This window comes from Megalobrama amblycephala, linkage group LG3 (genome assembly GCF_018812025.1).
Source record: "Megalobrama amblycephala isolate DHTTF-2021 linkage group LG3, ASM1881202v1, whole genome shotgun sequence".
NCBI lineage: Eukaryota > Metazoa > Chordata > Actinopteri > Cypriniformes > Xenocyprididae > Megalobrama > Megalobrama amblycephala.
The window spans coordinates 15,432,797-15,453,443 of record NC_063046.1 but is presented as its reverse complement, the minus strand read 5'-3'; the positions used below and the strand labels follow the sequence as shown (position 1 = coordinate 15,453,443).

The 20,647-nt window shown below is 37.7% G+C and overlaps 1 protein-coding gene across 6 annotated transcripts in view; it reads right to left on the bottom strand.

The window, feature by feature from the left end:
- Nucleotides 1–9: 9 nt before the first annotated feature.
- The window catches only part of tub (TUB bipartite transcription factor), a 139,024-nt gene continuing 118,386 nt past the window's right edge, over nt 10–20,647 (bottom strand). For 5 of the 6 annotated variants that reach the window (XM_048184182.1, XM_048184185.1, XM_048184187.1 and 2 more), the window contains 8 exons: nt 18,129–18,305; nt 17,418–17,539; nt 7,099–7,290; nt 6,444–6,556; nt 5,862–5,976; nt 5,502–5,600; nt 3,657–3,828; nt 10–3,428 (listed from right to left, as the gene is read on the bottom strand). In XM_048184182.1, the coding sequence (XP_048040139.1) occupies nt 3,295–3,428; nt 3,657–3,828; nt 5,502–5,600; nt 5,862–5,976; nt 6,444–6,556; nt 7,099–7,290; nt 17,418–17,539; nt 18,129–18,305 (1,124 nt within the window). In that variant the 3' untranslated portion in view covers nt 10–3,294. The remainder of the gene's footprint in view (nt 3,429–3,656; nt 3,829–5,501; nt 5,601–5,861; nt 5,977–6,443; nt 6,557–7,098; nt 7,291–17,417; nt 17,540–18,128; nt 18,306–20,647) is intronic. The other variant, XM_048184188.1, reaches the window with a different exon arrangement.

Below are 20,647 nucleotides of genomic sequence, written 5' to 3'. Positions count from 1 at the left end.
CTACAAAGATTTAATCTTAAATATTTGAGATGCGAAAATTCACATTCAGATTTATTATTTTTTTTCATATCTTGAGTACTGTATACAAACACTGTATATTGACCAATGTACACATTTTACAAAACAGTGTGACATAACAGTTATACATTATCACTTTAACACAAGAGTGGTGAGACTTTTTCAAACATATAAAAAAAGAGCAGAAAAACATTAATTTTCAGTGTTTTAACCATTTAGAGCAAACCCAAAACTGTTAGAGCATTACATAAAGTATAGAAAGTGCTGGAATGGTATCACGAGGCATTTAAAAAACAAACTTTAATAACTTGCTCATATTTCTTTGCAATTTGGCCAAAGAATTTAATATACATGTTATATTATTCTCTAAAAAAGTAATATTAAAAATACTTTTCTGAGGGAAAGATACATTTCAAAATGTGATGTCTGAAGCCACAACATTAATTATGACCAAAGAGAATAGTAAGAAAAAAAATGCCATTTGCAGCACATTTCCTGCCTTTATCTTGGATTGTTTAAGACATACAAACATTCTAAATATTAGATGATGCTGTTTTCCCCTGTGTGATGGACAACAAACTTGAAGGGGCACTCAGCAGGAAACACAACTAAGATGATTTGAAACATTCTTTCAACATTAATGGTATTACATTTTAGACAATGACAAAAAATTTTCATTTATCCAATTTCCAAGACTTGAGACATTCAACTGGAATGAAAAATAGCATGATAAAAATCAACTGCAAGGCATGCTAATGTGTAACAGAGCAGAGCTAGTAAATAACTGGCCATCTGAAGACTTCTACAATGCTTTAAAGCAGGGATGGGCAACATCGTCCTGAAGGGCCACTGTCCTGCGGAGTTTACATAAAAACTCACCTGCCTGTAGCTTCCTAGTTATCCTGAAGACCTTGATTGTTCAGGTGTGTTCGATTTGGGTTGGAGCTAAACTCGGCAGGACGGTGGCCCTCCGTGACTGAAGTTGCCATCCCTGCTTTAAAGAATAGTTTGGCTTTAAGGGCAGTTGGTACAGCAGGTTTTTGGATTTTGTCAGTTAAATTTCCTTTCTTTATTCACCAGCATTGTTTAGCAAAGACAGAAGTGTACAAGCTATAGTACAATTAAGGATGATGATTTGAAATTCCACTGACACTTTGTTCGAGCCACATTTTTCACAACTATCTTCATGCAGCAGGAGATTTTATAGGTGACTTCAACTGTTGCTAAGCATGTTCACATGCAGTTATAATCCAGCTACAACCACATAATCAAGGGCTGTTAGTCTGACTTTGCAAAAATCAGATTGGTGTAATGTCAATTAGACTAAAGTGTTTACATGGCAAATCATCATTTTAGTGCATGTAAACAAACTTGCTCATCTCAGTGTGTCAAATAAGAAGATTCTCTGTTCTGGAAAACCATCTACTCCACAAGCAGGCAAATAAACCTGATCTTTCAGGAAATATACAGCCCAATATACTGGAAATATACAGATTGTTCTTAAGAACAACGACAGAAGCTTATAAGTAGCTGCATGATAAACAACACTGGCTGAAGAAAACAATGTAGCATCTCACCAACTTCAAGCATCACAAGTGTCTCGTCCAAAGGCACAATATTTACAGCTTTCCACCATTAATCTCTGAATAAAGTGCTCCATTCGGTACATTCCCCTACAAATGTAGCGGGTCAGTACGAGATGATAATGTACTTACCCTGATATTGACCCTCACATAAAATACATATTTATTTACTACACACTTCTGCCACCATTTAGGACTTTCACACTAGAACTATTGGTGTGGTGTGGACCTGGTGAACCATTCATTTTGGTTAGTTGTAATGCCATTACAACCGTTTTAAAATCTCATGTCCACTTGAGATCAACTGAAACTGTTCTAATGTGCACCTATTATGCTTTTTCTTATATTACCTTTGATGTAGTGTGTAATATAGCCGTTTGTAAATGTAAAAGGTCTGCAAAGTTTCAAAAATCAAAATGCACAATAAATGAAAAGAAAGAACCGATTCTGAACAGCCTGAAACAAGTCATCAGTAATTCCAGTTTTACTTTCTTACAAATTTGCATAATCTACGTCTATGCAAGTCTATAGTCTTCATTGGCTGCCATCATTATTGTTCATATCATTGTGTATACAAGTGCTGAGGAAGCCTCTGGAGCTGAAATTCAGATATGGTGATGGGTGTTTTGTTGGGAAATTCCTTTATTGAACCGTTTCAGACACTGTGAGAAAAGAGGTGATTCTGCAATGTATATTATGAGAAAATGAAAGTGTTTTTTGATGCATGTAAACCTATTATAGGAGACCTCCAAAACAAAATTAGGAATCTTTAAAATAGCATAATTGAGGCAGTTTAAGTACAGAAGGACATGGACTGATAATGGTTACATCTATTTTGTGGAACTGTCACGCATTCACCAGTTGAATTGTAATGAATCCACACCAAAAGCTCAGATGTGAAGGCGCCCTGGTCAAGCTTTGTGCTTGAAGCTCAGTGAATTATGGGCATGGGGTAAGACACAAGCAGTAGATGGTATGGACATTTATAAATACATAAATAGTGGACAAATATGTCTCTGTCATACTTCATACTGGCTCTGGAGTCCTTGTGAAGCATGAATCGATACGTTAAATGACATGTATGACACAAGTGACATGTATAACTGAAGAAATGTCAAATTTGAAAAAGTTCATTAAATCAAATATCCAAACTGTTATAAATCACAGCAACATGTTACATTTCTTGTGAAAAATCATAATTGAATGGTTAGTGAACATTAATTACTTTTAGAATTACAACCATGGCAATATGATGTTTGTTTTTAATCTTAGGGACAACAAGTACTACTGTAAAAGATCCTTATTTTAACATTAGCAAAATGTTAGTGTTACCTTGTCGGTTAAGTAATGAAAGCTACTTTCTCCACCCACTTGAATTGTGAAGTCTTTGTGCTTTCCCCCAACTGTGATGCCCTTAAAAAAAACAACAACAACAACAAAAAAACGAATCCTCGCTTACACACACACACACACACACACACACACACACACACACACACACACACACACACACACCTCATTCATACACATTCACACAAAGACACAAACTCTAAACGCATTCATGTCTCCAAAAGAAGGATCTTGAAAGAGGGACCCTGCTGCCTTGGAGTTCACCGCAGCCCTTTACTCAGTGATTCAGAATGTAAAGCAGTCTGGCTGGGTTCTTTCGGTTGTGGCTGGCAGAGACAGACGGCTACTCACAGGCTAGCTTGCTGTCAAAGCTGGACAGAGCAATTGCAAACGCCTGCAGGGCACACATGGGGTAGTTGTAGTCCATTGTGAAGACATCCTCTGCTACACGACCAAACTGCATTACAATGTAATCCGCTGTATACACAAAAGAGTGAGAATACAGAAAAATTAACTGATATCCTTCAGTGCATTAAAGAAAAAATATAATTAATCTCTAGAATATGTGGTGTATATATCTCCAGATATATAGAAGAATTTATCTTTTTAAAAAAAAAAAAAAAAGTAACACCTGATACTTTACTTAGTAGATTTTTCATCTTTCGCAATGTAATGCAACTAGTACAAGAATTTTTTTTCACTCACGGTCATTGTCATGAATAATCTGAAAATTTTTGACAGATGCTTGGGTGACTCTGCCATGGAAGTTGAGCACATACGATTGAGTATCATCGTTCCACACAGGCGTCTTGTTGTGGAGCTCTATCACGCTCTCAGTGCTTTTGTTCTGCCATCGAGCCAGTAGAGACTCATGGTCCTGCGATAGACAGATGAAGAGGGATTAGCTTTCCATTAGAGCATGTCACTTTGCTTCTAATGCTAACATCTGTATATATAAATATAGGTCAATGTTTATTGGTTTCCTTGGACTATTGTTCTGCACTGGCCTACAACAGACATACAGTACATTACATAATATTTTATTGCTCATGTAACAGATAATTGATTTAAGTACAATATAAATATCTTTAATGATATTATCATGTACACATTTGAACTGCCTCTCCTTCCTCCAAAACTTTTTGTATTTTCAAAGTAGTCATTATATAATTATTACAATATTACTACAATATTAGTTTATAGACTACAATATTAACTATGAATTAACTGGTAACACTTTACAATAAGATTCATTAGTTAAACATTATGTATTAACTAACATGAATTAACCATGAGCAATAGATTTGTTACTGTATTTACTCATCTTCGTTAACGTTAATGAATATACAGTTGTTAGTTCACAGTATATTAAAAAATGTTAACAAGATTTTAATAATGTATTATTAAAGGTGCCCTCGAATGAAAAATTTAATTTATCTTGCCATAGTTAAATAACAAGAGTTCAGTACATGGAAATGACATACAGCGAGTCTCAGACTCCATTGTTTTCTCCTTCTTATATAAATCTCGTTTGTTTAAAAGACCTCCGAATAACAGGCGAATCTCAGCATAACACCGACTGTTACGTAACAGTCGGGGTGTACGCCCCCAATATTTGCATATGCCAGCCCATGTTCCCAACATTATGAAAGGCATTAGACAAGGGCAGCCAGTATTAACGTCTGGATCTGTGCAGAGCTGAATCATTAGACTAGGTAAGCAAGCAAGAACAATAGCGAAAATGGCAGATGAAGCGATAATATGATGATATTTTTAGTGATATTTGTAAATTGTCTTTCTAAATGTTTCGTTAGCATGTTGCTAATGTACTGTTAAATGTGGTTAAAGTTAACATCGTTTTTTACTGTATTCACGGTGACAAGAGCCGTCGCTATTTTCATTTTTAAACACTTGCAGTCTGTATAATTCATAAACACAACTTCATTCTTTATAAATCTCTCCAACAGTGTAGCATTAGCCGTTAGCCACGGAGCACAGCCTCAAACTCATTCAGAATCAAATGTAAACAATATAACAGTATACAATACTCACATAATGCCGCATGCATGACGAACACTTTGTAAGATCCATTTGAGGGTTATATTAGCTGTGTAAACTTTGTTTAATGATGCCCCAAAATAGGCAGTTAAAAAAATTAATTAAAAAAAATCTATGGGGTATTTTGAGCTGAAACTTCACAGACACATTCAGGGGACACCTTAGACTTATATTACATGTTGTAAAAAAAACGTTCGATGGCACCTTTAAATGTTGAAATTAACATTAACAAAGATTAATAAATGCTGTATAAGTGCAGTAATCTATCTATATTGCAGTAGTGATTATAAATGATTTATCCGTGCACATCTCGTGACCACTTAACTCCTGATGGACAAATCACGTCCCGCCCTACATTTTTCTTGTTCGAGAAGCCGTTTTACTCAAATGCCCATCACAATAGGGACTATAAGACTATCACAGCTTCTGTTTCATGCTGACTATTTATACACACATGCTGGATTATGCCATTCTAAACAGCCCTGCACTCACATTTCGAGGCCTGATGGAGACTCTTTCATGGTCCATGTTCATTCCAGGAATAATGACACTCATCTTTCGAGGCCCCTTGAACCCTAAAACGTTAGTTTCCTGTAGAACATAAGACAAACAATCATTCACATCTAAATTAGCCACAATGTTTATATACATGTGACTCTTAGAAATGATTTATTAACTTCAAAGCATTTTACTTGCTGTTTTCCCTTTCTCAGTGGTATTTCTATGTAAAAAAAAAAAAAAATCAACCAGCAGAGGTCAGCCTTGGCTCATCATTGCTTGTGGCTCTACGATCCAGTGCCCTTAGGGCTGGGTGCTGGCTCTCTGCTGGCCACTGACCAACACCAAACTCACATAGCAGATTGCTGCAAGCTCCTGTCGTAGATTCCCTGCTTCTAGGCTGGAGGTGGTCTTGACTGGATTCACACCACTGTCATATACTGTAAACTTGGTACCCATAAGGTTTGATCTGTGGGGATGCAATTGTATTTATTGAAGAAATTCACACAATTAAGACTACATCATGTCACAACAAAGGGTGAATCTACCGAAGACGGCCAAGAATATGTCCATGCCATATTTCACCCCAAAACCAAAAGAAGAAGAAAAAAAGACAGAAAGGTAGTTTTCTACTAATTAAGAATTATGGCATTGTAACATATTTAATATCAAAAGTTTGTTTTTAAAAGTACTGTAATGAGACTCAGATATCAACATGCATGCAGCTGCTCACTCCTCATATGAACAAGGACACTCCAGCACACCAGCAATGAAACCAATTACAGTTTTAAATAGGTTCAGCAGTGCACACATGCACACAAACTCATTAAAGCTCCCTGTCGAACGTTTAGAAAGAGACACGTGTTTCTTGTCTCTACAAGAACAGCATAGATTTACTCTACCTTATGAATCACAGTGACTCATCTTTAAATATACCTCAGTTTGCCGATAAAGCTCTCGCCACCTCGTGATAGGTCAGTTGGGTCGATGGAGATGAGGTAATTTGATGTTTTGCTCTTCTTTCTCTTCCTCCCGGCTAAAAGGAAAACCTAAAGTGTGACAGAATTTAATTAGGCACCGAACAGCAGCACAAAATTGACAGCAAAAAGATCCGAGACTGAGAACATACATAAATATACTGAGACAGTGATTCCAAATTTTGATAATTGTGTTTTGAGGAATGGCATAAACAACTAATAAACAAACAGCTGTAAAACGATCAATCTCTATTTTGAGGATCAGGCTTGTAACTTTACCATCTGAGGGAGTGCAGAAATTGAGACATTGGCTGTATGTGTTATTCTTATTTGGTAAATAAGATGCATAGGACACATTGTTTTTATATGTGATTTATGATTATATTGTTAGGATAAAAATTTGCCCAGTGCAGCAATATTATGGTTAATTGTCGTTTAGCTAAATCTCCCTGTGGGCTATATTTGGTTCCTTTCATCAGAATCAATCATTTTAAGCACTTTGGAAAATTGGAGGAATGGAGTATCACTGATTGGCCTTGACTGCTGGTGCACAACAATGATGAATTCCAAATAAGCCAAACTCTTTAGAAATAATCAGTGTTTCAGTGTCTGACCTTCTTGCCGTCCTCCCTCTCCAGATGGAGGTAGTAGGTGGGGTACATGCCCCTGTCCATGCCCTTCTTATCTCTTGTGATCCTGCATTTCACGGTCACCCCTTGGGGGGCGGGTCTGAGAGTGAACTCCTCCAGGTCATCCACGTCGATGGATGGCTCATTGGCCAATGGGGTGGAAGCTGAGGTTGCCTCCTATAACATCGATTAAGCAGAAAGAAATCGATCCTGGTCAGTTATAGATTGCTTATAGTTGAAGGAAATGTATATTTATTGATTATTACAAATACATAACCATATTTATTTATTTACAAGCATTTTTTAATAATAAAAAATAAACAGATGAATAAATCCAAAAGTCTGAGGACTCACTGGAAATTTAGATTTTTATTTTATTTTTATTTAACCCAGAAAAATACAAGAAAAAAAAAAAATGATGCAAAATGAGGACAAAATTGGATGGATGTTTTAAAATATTTTTTTTTATTTAAGCCTAAAAACGAAATTGAAAAATGTAAAACAAAGAAAGGTTATGACGTAAAATAAGGATTGATAGATGGACAAAAACAATAGATAGGTCAAACGTTTGGACCCCATTGTAAATGAATCAAATGTCCCTGTGGTCTGAAATGTAAGCAGCACAGCTGGGATTAAAACTGAAATGTTAAAGAGCAACAAAGCAGCCCAGTGACGTTAGCAAGGTCAGGCCCAGGAGACATGGATGAGCCACTACACACCCAAATAAATAACAGATACATTTAAACTTGACTCAAGTTTACTGGAATATCTTGGAGAGCTGACAAATAACATGCACAGGAACAGTTTTTCAACATAACTTTATTGTAAGTTAAAATGTATGTATATGCAAAAGTGAAAAATATTAGTGGTCACTATTTCTTTCAAGTTTACCATGTTAATAATATTTGCATTTCTCTTTATTAGTCACACTGCAGGAAAAACATTATATAGATTTATAATATTATAAATAAAAGTGCAAATAGTCTGTTTTCATGGACTCTTATTTTGATATTCTTTTGTCTTGTTGTGCCTATCTCAGTTCCTGTGTTTTTAGTTCCTGTTTCCCTTGTCTCCTTTGTTATCTTGGGCTGTGTTCCACTCCACTTTTAGACACACACTCGCAAGCTTCCCTAAACTTCGCTCTGCCGCCATTTTAAAGTGCATTCTACTTCGTGAAGTGGACGAGGGAAGTTTATATGGACAGACACTTGTCCCCTCGATTTTGACCAAGGGAGCGAGTCTACTCTGATGTACACTTCAAGCAGCTCTATATCCCACAATTCAACTTGATTGTGACGTCACAGCAGATTGCGCTCAACTGCAGTGTATTATTTTGAGAATTAATCGCATAATAGTGTATAATATATTATGTTGAGATTTAATTGCATAATACTTATAGCTACCTTATGTTCACAGTCAAAGTTTATACAATTGTTTTTTTTTTCTTTTTCTTTTTTTTTTTTCTCCGACAGAAACTGCGTTTAACTCCACTTTCAGGCATACACTCACAAATTTCCCTAAGCACGTCCCCTCGGGGGAATTCCCACCACCATTTTGAAGTGCGTTCAACTTCATCAAGTGGAAGAAGGGAGTTTATTTGGACAGACCCTCAGCCCCTCGATTTTGACAGAGGGAGCAAGTCTACTCAACATATACACTTCAGGCAGATCCAAGTGAACGAGACAGAGGAAAGTTAGCGAGGGAAGGGCATAGAAAATTGGACTTAAACAAAGCCCTATTAGTTTCCATATGGCGCTTTTCCACTGCATGGTACGGCTCGTACGGCTTGGTACAGCTCACTTTTGGGGGGTTTTCCACTGTGTACAGTACCTAGTACCTGGTACTTTTTTAGTACCACCTCAGTTGAGGTTCCAAGCGAGCCATACTAATAATAAAGTGTGATGTGTAAACACTGCAGATCACTGATTGGAGAGAATCGTCACTACCAGCGTCATTGGATTTGCGACATAAGACACCAAACCCGCTAGATTTGAATTGTCAGCAACAGCCACTGCAGTATCATTTGACTTTTTTAAAAGACTTGCTTTAAATGACCGTCACACGCAACTTGAAAAAAGAAATGGCTGTATCGTGGTCAGTAGATGAGGTGGCAGCGCAACTATGATGATCAGTTTATAATCCCACCCACTTTGAAGCAGTACTAAACTGCAGTGGAAAAGGAAACCAAGCCAAAGTAAGTGCCAAGTTGGACAATGCAGAGGAAAAGCGCATAGTTCCCCTTGGCTACATCCAAAATCACATTCTCTTTTGAGTAGTACTTATTTAGAATAAGTACATACATTGTGAGTGCTAAAAGTATGTTATATATAGTATGAATGTGTATAGTATGAATGTAATCTGGACGTACAACATTTTGTCATTATCATGTGACCAACCAGCGTCAGTTGCGTCACTTCACTGCTATTCATAAATCCTCTCTCGTGGCTTCATGGGATAGTAAAGTGTCCAGCGCATGCACACTTCAGAATCTCACCAGAAGTAGTAGGTTTAAATCAGTATTCAAAGCAAAACAAGAATGAAAAATATAAGTAGCCTATAAAATAAACAAATTATAGTGGCATTCATTACAACTAACATTTATTTTAAACAATTTATTTAAAGTGAAACTGAAACTGGAGTTGGGCTCCTCTCTCATTTGGCAGGAATCAAACTGTTTCCATATTCACATGTATTTTCATATATTATTTATTATGTTTATTATTTTTATTAAGATATAACTGTTGTATGAGAACTGAAGAGAGCTAGATCATCACTTTTCCTTTAAGCAGCGGAAACTGTTTATAATTTATACAGATAAGAGTAAGACATCATTCAAAACTGTAAACTCTATTTTACATTCTACATATTTTACATTATACATTCAAAATAACAACAACTTTGTGCTTTTGTAAAATAAAACAAACAGGATGTAATTTCTGCTGTCTCTGTGAACTGCTTTATGGAGCATGTCACAAAAATGAACTGAAACTTGTATACTTGCCTCACAGACATTAGAACTAAGTCCTTTAAGTGTCTACTTTTAGGGGCCGTTCACATATCGCGTCTTTTGCGTGTGCAAATTCGTTATTTCAAATGTAGCCGCATGGCGGGCTCGCTTATAATTGAAGTGACGCGGTCACGCGCATGCGGTGCGTTTTCCAGGCGCATCAAGATGAAAAATTCTCAATTTTTCATAATGCCGCCAGCGCACCGCAGGTCATGTGACAAGAACCAACTGATCAACTATGGCCTTTCCGTAACAAAACTGAAAGCTCAGCCGAACAGCTGATCATAGCTGTACAGGGCGGGTTTTATTTCTCATCTCCATCAATATATCTAGCAAAGCTAATGCAAGGGCTATTAATCCTTTGCTGATACTTCCTCGTCATTGTGTAGCGCGCAGTTAATGGCTGCATAGCAACGGCAAACACCACAGGAGCGCAAGCGCTTGTGGAAAGGAGGAGAAAGCCACGCTTTCCACGCATTTTTAGTGTCTACATTTTGCTTATTTGACATTAAATGGATTATATAAGATACTTTGAAATATAAGTCAGAGCACGTTTCAGATTATTAAAAATGTTACTCAGTTTAGAAAATTATTTCATGGACCCCTAGCTATTGGTTGACCCCACTTTGAGAACTCCTGACATAGTCCATGTAGTCTCTATATATAATAATTATACACAAATTAGAAAACAAATATTCTCCAAAATCACACTGCACAACACTACAGGTATTCTCCCCATTTGGCTTATCTACAAATACGTGAATACATAACTCCCCATGAAAAGTGAGATCAAGTACATTAGGGCCTGGTTTCACAGACAGGGATTAAGCCAGGATTAAGCCTTAGTTCAATTAGGACATTTAAGTAGCTTTTATAAATGTGCCTTAGACAAAAACATTACTGGTGTGCATCTTGAGATAAATCAAAGGCACTGACATATTTTAAAGGGGGGTTAGGGCTGACCGATGTATCGCATGCGATTGTCACGCGGATTTCGTCAGTAAAGCCCTTTAGCTGATTACCGCTAAATCGCCATCACCTGCTTTCAAATGGAGCGGCATTTAAATAGAGCCGTAGTTATAGACAGATAGACAGGTATAGACAGAGCCGTAGTTCACTGACAAGCTACGCAATATCGTGTTCAATATCGAAGGCGATTCATCTGCGATATGAACGCGATATTGCGTAGCTTGTCAGTGAACTACGGTTCTGTCTATTAAATGCCGCTCCATTTGAAAGCAGGTGATGGCGATTTTGCGGTAATCAGGGAACCGGCTTTACTGACGAAATGCGCGTGACAATCGCATGCGATATATCAGTCAGCCCTAAGGGCGGTGTAATGCTATTTCATGCATTCTGACTTATTTACACTGTTAAAGAGTTGCATTCTCATGCTAAACATGGCCAAAGTTTCAAAACAGGAGTTGGACGTATGACGGAGTATTTCTGTGCCAAATCCAGTACTTCCGGTTTCGGTAAAGGATTCGGAGAGTTTTTTTCGAGTGTGTCCTGTATGACGTCAAAAGGGAGTGGAATTCCTTGTATAGGCACTTCTCCCTGATAAGCGTGCACACACACACCACACAGAACAAGAGTAAGAGCACGCCCATCAACGTGTTTCGTTCGGGATACGGACGCTGAGAAATTTTTCAACAATGGCTGTGTTCCAATTCAGGGGCTGCACCCTGAAGGCTGCATACATCATTGGTCTCATTTAAGAAAAATAACCGTTAGATTGCAATGTAAGAAAGAAATTACATTATTTTACATCTCAAAATGAATATCAGTCAATTTTATTACGGTTACTTTTCTTAAATATGACATCCTTGATGAAGTATTCAGCCTTCAAATGCGATCTCCGGAGGACGTGTGTTTTTGGTTGTGAGGGAAAGATTACCTTTTTCAGCTTCCCAAAGAACCCAGTGTTAAGGGAACAGTGGATGAAGTTTGTTTTTCCGGGGCAGCAACAGAGTTGTGCGCATATGTTTGTTTGGTCCCCGGAATTCGGTGATGAATACTTTGTAAACAAGTCCCAGTTCAGCGCTGGATTTGCAGATCGGGGGGCGGTGAGTAAAACTGCATGAAATGTCTGTGTTTTGTTGGCAGTCGGCGCGCAAGTGCATATAATGTAAACAACACAAACGTTTTTGTTCCCTTTTATTTATAATGATGTCGCAGCTAGCATGCAATCTCTACACTGAAGCTGCACTCGCTCGTGACACTTAAGCCCCGCCCACGGCATTGACAGCAGACACGCCTCCAGGATCTTGGCTTTTTTTGGAAAGACTCGGTTTAGCATTTCTATCTTTTATAAATATGACAATACTAAAGACTTTTCGGGGATATGAAGGATGCATTGTTACTCTATATGTACTCAAGATTAACATGAGATTGGCAGAAACTGTGTGTGATACCCCCTTTTTAAGGACTAAATCTAAGACTAGGCTTAAGCCTTGTCTGTGAAACCAGAGGAAAGTGTGTTTAATTAATAAACAATATACAACTATAGCAATAATAATTATACATTTCTATAAAACAACATACAGAAATATCACCATTGAGACACTGCCAAGAACAGGGGCTTCAAACAGGCATGGTTTCCATCAAGTTATTTTAAGAAAGTAATCATTTCACTGTTGCCATAGGAAACAACAGGACTATGACCCTCCATTTCCAGCATTGTAGGCTTTGTGCCAAGGTAGACACAAGAGAATACATCCTAGCATGACAAAACACAGACTGCTTGTGTCAGCACTGTATATGTAACACAACTGAGGAGCTCACATTTGAAACTAACACACATAGACTGCGTAAAATAGCAGTCAACCTTCAATTCGAAAATCTCAGAAAAGACAGGAATGAACAAGCAGTGACCTTTACCAGCACAAAGCAAAACTCAACAAAATGGCAAATCAACAAAAAAAGTTAAAGATACAGTTGACAATGCATCATATACTGGGGGTGTGGTGGTTTAATGAAGGGGAAAACAGAACATATATTAAAATCATTTTGGTGCTGAACTGTGTCTAATCAAAGGGACTTTTGCTGGCCAAGGGCTTCTTTGTCAGGGTTCTGTCACGTTGTTCTGTTTATTCTTGGTTTGGTGACAAGCTCTGACACCCCTTCTGTCTTGTCATTGTGCGCATGCTGTTCTGAATTCCCTGGGCTGTATGCTACTCTATCCACGTGAGTCTTGTGATTGAAGCATGGTATTCGGATCCCAGGACTTCGGTCTAGTTTGGTTTCGGTTCTGTGATGGGGTTTGGGCATGCATGCTCTGTGTGTTTGTCTTCTGTTGTGAGCGCACCAGATGAGCATTCACTCATTCTCTGTGTGCTCTGTGTCATTGTGTGAGTGTGCGGTTGCGAGATCGCTCAGGCTGTACGCTCTTCTGTCCGTGTGTGTTTTGTTCTGTGTAGCACACGGTTTGTGTTTATTTCGGCCGCAATCTTTCTTGTTGACTTGTGCTGTGTAGCACGTGGCTCATGTGTTTCATTGGCCGCATGCTTTCATGTTGTCATGTTTTCTGTGAACGTGGCTTGTGATTGTTCTCATTAGCTGCGTGTTTGTGTCTTGTTTTGTTTGAGCACATGGCTTGTAATCTTGTTTGCCATGTGCTCTTGTTTTTGTTTTGTTTAGTGTGAGCACATGGCTTGTCATGTCTGTTTTTCTTTGTGCCATGTGCTCGCACGTCTATTGTGTAACCCCGCCCCTTCTTGTTATCTGATTATTGGTTAATTTGTCCTCCCTCGTTACCTGCCTTGGTTGCCTCCTATTCAGGGTCTGTCTACACAAAACCATTTTCAACTAAAAACGGAAAACTTTATATGCATTTTGGGCATTCATTTACATGACAGCGCCGTTTCGGTGTTCTGAAAATGCTAACTTTTGAAAACGGGTTTCAAAGTGCAAGTTTCCGTGTAAACAACAAAAACGTGAATCTGTGAAAACAATGACGTCATGCGCATTACATGTTCAGTCTATAGTGTTTCATCACCATCTAATGGCCTTCCAGCAGAATACAGCGTTTTTAGTCATTTTCACGGATTCGTATGAATGGGGATCGTTTTGACAATGGTGTAGTCTGTACGTGGAAAACTCAAAGGAAAAACGTCTCCATTTTAAGCATATCGTTGTCGTGTAAATGTACCCTTATTCTCCTTGTGTTTGCAGTCCTGTGCCAGTTTGTTGTCAAATGTTCCGGTCCTGTGTTGCCTTGCCTGTTTCTGCCCTGCCTTGTCGTGTCCTGCCCAGTCAAGCTGCTGGTCATTTTTTCCCCTCAAGGGTTAGTTTTTGTTTGCTTTGTTTTATTTTTTGTTTAATAAAGCCCTTCTCTCTGCATCATTGAGGTCACATCCACACAAAGCCAGAGCTTTCCCTATCCGATCTTTTTTTTCCCCTTGTCTCAAGAAATATCTGCGTACACACGAAACCTCTGAAACTGACTCAAAACGATGTAGTATACATGCCAGATCAGTATGTGGCGCTGTAATTCTGCCACAGATTTATCCACTCTGGGACCCGGTTTCAAAAAATAGTGGTTTCAGGCTCCCAAAACACTGGATCTGTCTGGACGAAACACCGATACAATACAAACATTTGTATGTATACATCTAAACGCATTTCTCTGAGTCCTTGTCTCTTCTCTCAACTCCAACCCTGACACTCTTGGTGTAAAGAGACTAAGCAGTGACCTTCTGTAACTTGTTGTAAAAGAAATGACTGTTTCACACTGAGCATGGCCTATTATGACTTGCATGTAGTACCATAATAATGCATTTACATACAGTTGTGGTCAGAATTATTTGCACCCTTGGTAAACATGATCAAAGGTGACTGTAAAAAATAAATCTGCATTGTTTATCCCTTTTGATCTTTAATTCATAAAATTAGCAAAAATCTAACCTTTCATTGAAAGAAAAAGTGGGGGGAAAATCACATTATGAAATAAATGTTTTTCTCCAAAACACGTTGGCCACAATTATTGGCACCCCTAGAATTTTTATGAGTAAAATATCTCTGAAGTATATATCCCATTCATATTTACATATTTTTTTAGCACACCAGGGTGACTAGGAGCATGAAATTGTCCAGCCATGACTTCCTGTTCCACAGGAGTATAAACATGAGGAAACACAAAGGCCAAATTCCCATAATCATTCATCACAATGAGTAAAACCAAAGAATATAGTTCTGATGTGCAGCAAAAGATTGTTGAGCTTCACAAAATAGAAAGTGGCTGTAAGAAAACAGCTAAAGCATTGAAAATCCCCATTTACACTATCAGGGCAATAATTAAGAAGTTCTAATCAAGTAAAGGTGTTACAAATCTGCCTGGAAGAGGACGTGTGTCTAAATCGTCCTAATGCACAGTGAGGAGGAGAGTTTGAGTGGCCAAAGACTCTCCAAGGATCACAGCTGGAGAATTGCAGAAATTAGTTGAGTCTTGAGTCTCAGAAAGCCTAAAAAAATGATCAAACAGCACCTACATCACCACAAGATGTTCGGGAGGGTTTCAAGAAAAATTCTCTGCTCTCATCCAGAAACAATCTCCAGCATATTCAGTTGTCAGACATGACTGGAACTTCAAATGGGACCGGCTTCTGATGATGGTCAGATGAAACTAAAAAAAAAGAGCTTTTTGGCAGATTTTTGGTTAAATATACTGCTGGATCTTTACTGTTGTGGGCCTATTTTTCTGCTGGAGTTTCTGGACATCTTGTTCAGATACATGGTATCATGGATTCTATCAAATACCAACAGATATATAAATCAAAACCTGACCGCTTCTGCTAGAAATCCAATAATGGGTCGTGGTTGGATCTTCCAACTGGACAATGATCCAAAACAAACATCAAAACCAACACAAAAATGTGTCACTGAGCACAAAATGAAGCTTCTGTCATGGCCATCCCAGTCCCCTGACCTGAACCCTATAGAAAATGAGTGGAGTGAACATGGAGCTGGGAATCTGAAGGATCATGGAGAGATTCTGCACGAAGGAATGGTCTCTGATCTCTTGTCAGGTGTTCTCCAAACTCATCAGGCATTATAGGTGAAGACTCAGAGCTGTTATCTTGGCAAAAGGAGGTTACAAAAAGTATTGAATAAAAGGGTGCCAATAATTGTGGCCAACATGTTTTGGAGAAAAACATTTATTAACATTCACTTTCAATTATTTTCCTTCAATAAAAAGTTAGATTTTTGCTAATTTTATGAATTAAAGATCAAAAGGATAAACAATGCAGATTTATTTTTACAGTAATCTTTGATCATATTTACCAAGATTGCCAATAATTCTGAGCACAACTGTATGTTATAATGCTTACATTGCAAACCTATTAAAATAATAATATGTATCTTTATTGGAGTGATGTACAGAGTCATATACATGTATATAACATTTTAATTTTACCTAATTTGAATTGATTTAAACAGACTTCTAATGTTGGACAATGAAAGATTTATTTGAATTCTTCCTTCTTAGCTGTGGCTTTGGTTAAAGTTAACTTTGTATTTATATATTGCATATTTGGTCCCACTTTATATTAAGTGGCCTTAACTACTATGTACCTACATTTAAATTAATCATTTGATACAATGCACTTATTGCGTACATACATGTTTTTACATTGTATTTATAGTTTAAAAACACCTGCATGTAATTGCATCTGTAATTAATTTCTGTAATTACATTTATAATTACACTGTTGACCCAAATCTTACACCTACCCTTAAACCTACCCATACCACCAAAGCTTTCCCTAACCTTACCCGTATCCACCTCAATAGCAGCAAAAGTGATTTGCAATTCAATATGAACAAAATAAGTACATTGTACCTATTTTTTGATGTAAGTACATAGTAGTTAAGGCCACTTAATATAAAGTGGGACCGCATATTTTATTATGATTGATCTATTTTTATTTAATGCATTTTTTGAAATATGCTGATTTGGTGGTCAAGAAACATGAATTTTGAAATCCTTTATTGTAAAAGTCTTTACTGTTGTTACTTTTTATCAATTTAATTCATCCTTACTGAATACAAATATTACTTTCTTTAAAAAAAAAAAAAAAAAAATCTTACCGACACCAAACCTTTGAATGATAGTGTATATTAAATATTTCTCTTTATTCACCTCAGAGCAATGATTTGGTAACTATGGTAACAATGTTTTGTTTCCTTTCATACCTCCTTGCAGTCTGCATCTATAGTTCATTGTGTAAAAATGAAAAATCAACTTAATTTACTTAAGTAATTAATTAACACTTCTAAATAATCAGAGAAATGCTACCTTGCTGGACTTTTTGCTGGTGGCAGAGCCAGGTCTTGTGTTGCTGTTTAGCTGAGATGAGCTTGAGCTGACCAAATCATCTTCATCCTCCTCTTCATCGAAGTTCATGCTACTGGAGATTCCTTTAAACAAGAAAAAATATTGATGTGCTAATCAAATAGTGCGTCAATAGCAGAATATGAGGAAAGAACAGCAGCAGGCATAAAGCAAACATGGAGGCATTATGCAGTGCAAACGACACTGCAAATAACTGCAGTCTGATGCCAAAAGAGCATATGGCATAAAATTCAGTAGACGCAACAAGCTGAGTACTTTTGGATTAAAAAAAAAAAAAACTCTTATTCGAAAAATTAGCAAAAAAAAAAAAGAAATGCAAAGGACAAATAATTGTCCACAGTCCAGTTCAGCTCATACCAGCTCTAAAAAAGTCATGCAGACAGTAAACACAAGATCTAATCCAAATCTTTCACAGAAGGAGGAGAGAGAGGCAGACACTGAATCTAAATGCTACAGCATGTAAGTAGATCTTAAAGTGTTAGTCGGAACATGATGATATTACAGGGAGATTATGTTTTTTTGCATGTTAGGAGATCAGTAATACAGAACAATATGCAAATCTGCATGGCTTAATCGTCATGATCATAGTGGCCTCTCCATCTGTCTCTCTCTCCACTCTTGTTTGCGTTACTCCGGGGACTATCGCTGATGTACCTTTCTTCAGCATGGTGACCCGTAGGTCCTGTTTGCCCTGTGACTGTGTGTTGCCCACTGCCTCACCCTGGCCCTCTGCCTCGCTCTCCTGGGCAGGTGAATGGCCCACTGTCAGGATCTGAATCTGGTTGCCCAGCTCCTGACCCTCATCCTGGAAGGCAGCGGGCCCATCAATTCCTGTGGTACCACCACAACACAGTAACACTATATCAACTGCCCTTTATCCAGTTTGGTGTCACAAAATAATGGTGTTCATGGAAATATGGAGACAAACATTCAAATCTTATAATGAGTGAATGTATGCGACCTGCACATTTGAAGTATGTGCAGTTACAAAAATCCGGCGTGAACAGTACACGGATAATCTTCTGATGACGAAATTCGAGTCACGTGCACTGTACGCTGACATACATGTACCGCAAACTTATAAATGGTAGACTTTTGAAAACATTAAGCAGCAAATCAGCGTAGTATTTATTGTAATTTATGAAGGATCGTGTGATGCTGAAGACTGGAGTAATGCTGTGTTCATTGCCACCTCGTTTTTACCGGGATCTTGAAATGACAACACGTGACGTTATATTCGGAGCTGTTTACATCCTTTTAGTCCTTGGACTGGGAATTATGCGTTTCCATGGCACCACTATCAACGCCTAAATAAATCTACAGCGGTCAGGTGGTACAGCGGCCACGTGGTACATGTGGGAGCTTTCAGAAAACTCCCAGCTTACAAGCTGTAATTATGAGCTCTACAAGGACGTGAACGCTTTTTACAAGCTAGAATCTCGTAACTACAGGAATTACGAGGCCGCGTGAACGCACCTTAATAATGACTGCTGAAAATTTAGCTATGTCACAACAAGAATAAACTACACTGTAATAAAGGAATACATTTAAAATTGTAATAGTACTTTAAATATTACTGTTTTTACTGTATTTTGATCAAATACATGCAGCCTTGGTGAGCATAAAAGACTTATTTCAAACAAATCTTTTATTCCAAACTTTTGAAAAGTAGTGTATGCAATATAAAAGCTTCTCAGTGAACATGTGCTGACGCTTTTAAGTGCTCTTGGGGTTTCAAGAATTTGCCATCATCTATATATAGATGCTCTTATGCCAGTCTGGGTTTTGTATTTCATCCAATTAGCCACCATCAGGGGAAGAACATGTTGTCCTATGTCAAGCACAGAAACATGCAACTGTCCAAATTACAGCTCCCATTCATCCATCCATCCATGTATCCATCCATGCATCCAACCAGGCCAAATCAAGTCATTATAGCTACAGAGACCCTTCATCACCCCTTCAGGGATTCGTCTACTGAACAATGTCAGAGAATTAGCTCTGACTAGATGGCCAAGCGATATTAGTGCTTGTGATTGCACAATAATCAGTAATGACTATGATTGTCATTGAGGTTAAAGTGACCTGTGATGGGGGTGAGTAATCATCAGAGAAAGAGCTAGAGAGAGAAAATATTGATCAATGAATCAAGAATAGTCTTCATATAAAATATATATATATATATATATATATATATATACAAAAAAAAAGATTAATCTATATGGCATGAACAAGACATTTGTATCAGCTTATTCTTTCAAAATTTTGGGTCCAATAAAAGCATGTTTGATTTGATATCATCATTTGTGAGTCACGGATCTGTGAGTCACCGAACATATGTAATGTCGCATATAAACCACCATGACCTGTGTCGAGGTTTGCTACATAAGTGCGGGGGAGATAATGATGGTTTAGCTGTCGCAGTCTCAGAAGACGACTAGCAGAAACGTAATAAAAGAGCAAAATGTGAAGAAATGGCTGTGTTCAGACAAGAAGTAAAACGTTTGTTTACAGCCTAACATTGGCTTTTTGCAATTGTATTTAGGCTTCAAAATTCAGAGAAGCTGTGTTCATTTGTGAAGATTATCTTGATGGACAAAACGTGTAAGAATACTAAACTTTTGTTTGTTTGTTTGTTTGTTTTTTTCCACAGAGCTTATTCTCTGCAATAATCCAAAAGCCAATAGACAAATGCTCTTGGCTTTTTGTCAAGGGAACCAGGGTGATGCTAACTTCCAGATCGACCTACAAAAGTGTTATTCATGCAGCACTCTATTAAACTCAGCTTTACTCATTTATTGTATAGTAGGCTAGTTTTTAGCCATGTCAGCTGCTGAACTAAAAGTCACACCTTCAGCAAATGAAAAGCAAAAAAAAAAAAAAAAAAATTGCCCCCAAGAAAAAATCCAAATGCTCCCTTATGTGAGTCATCATGGTGCTGTGGTTGAGCTAAAAGCATCACTACTGCTGCTGCTGCTTGATGGATTGTGCCCATGTGTCTAATATCCAGGGCATTATAGAGAGACAGCATTTGTCTGTTTCATGAATATTTGTGTCTTGTATTGATGAAGGCTGCAGTAGGTCATCTCAGAGCTGCTCTTGGCAGGCGGACAGCAGCTGCTCCTACAGTATAAACAGTATTAGAGGGGATTTTGTTATTCCTTGAGAAAGGA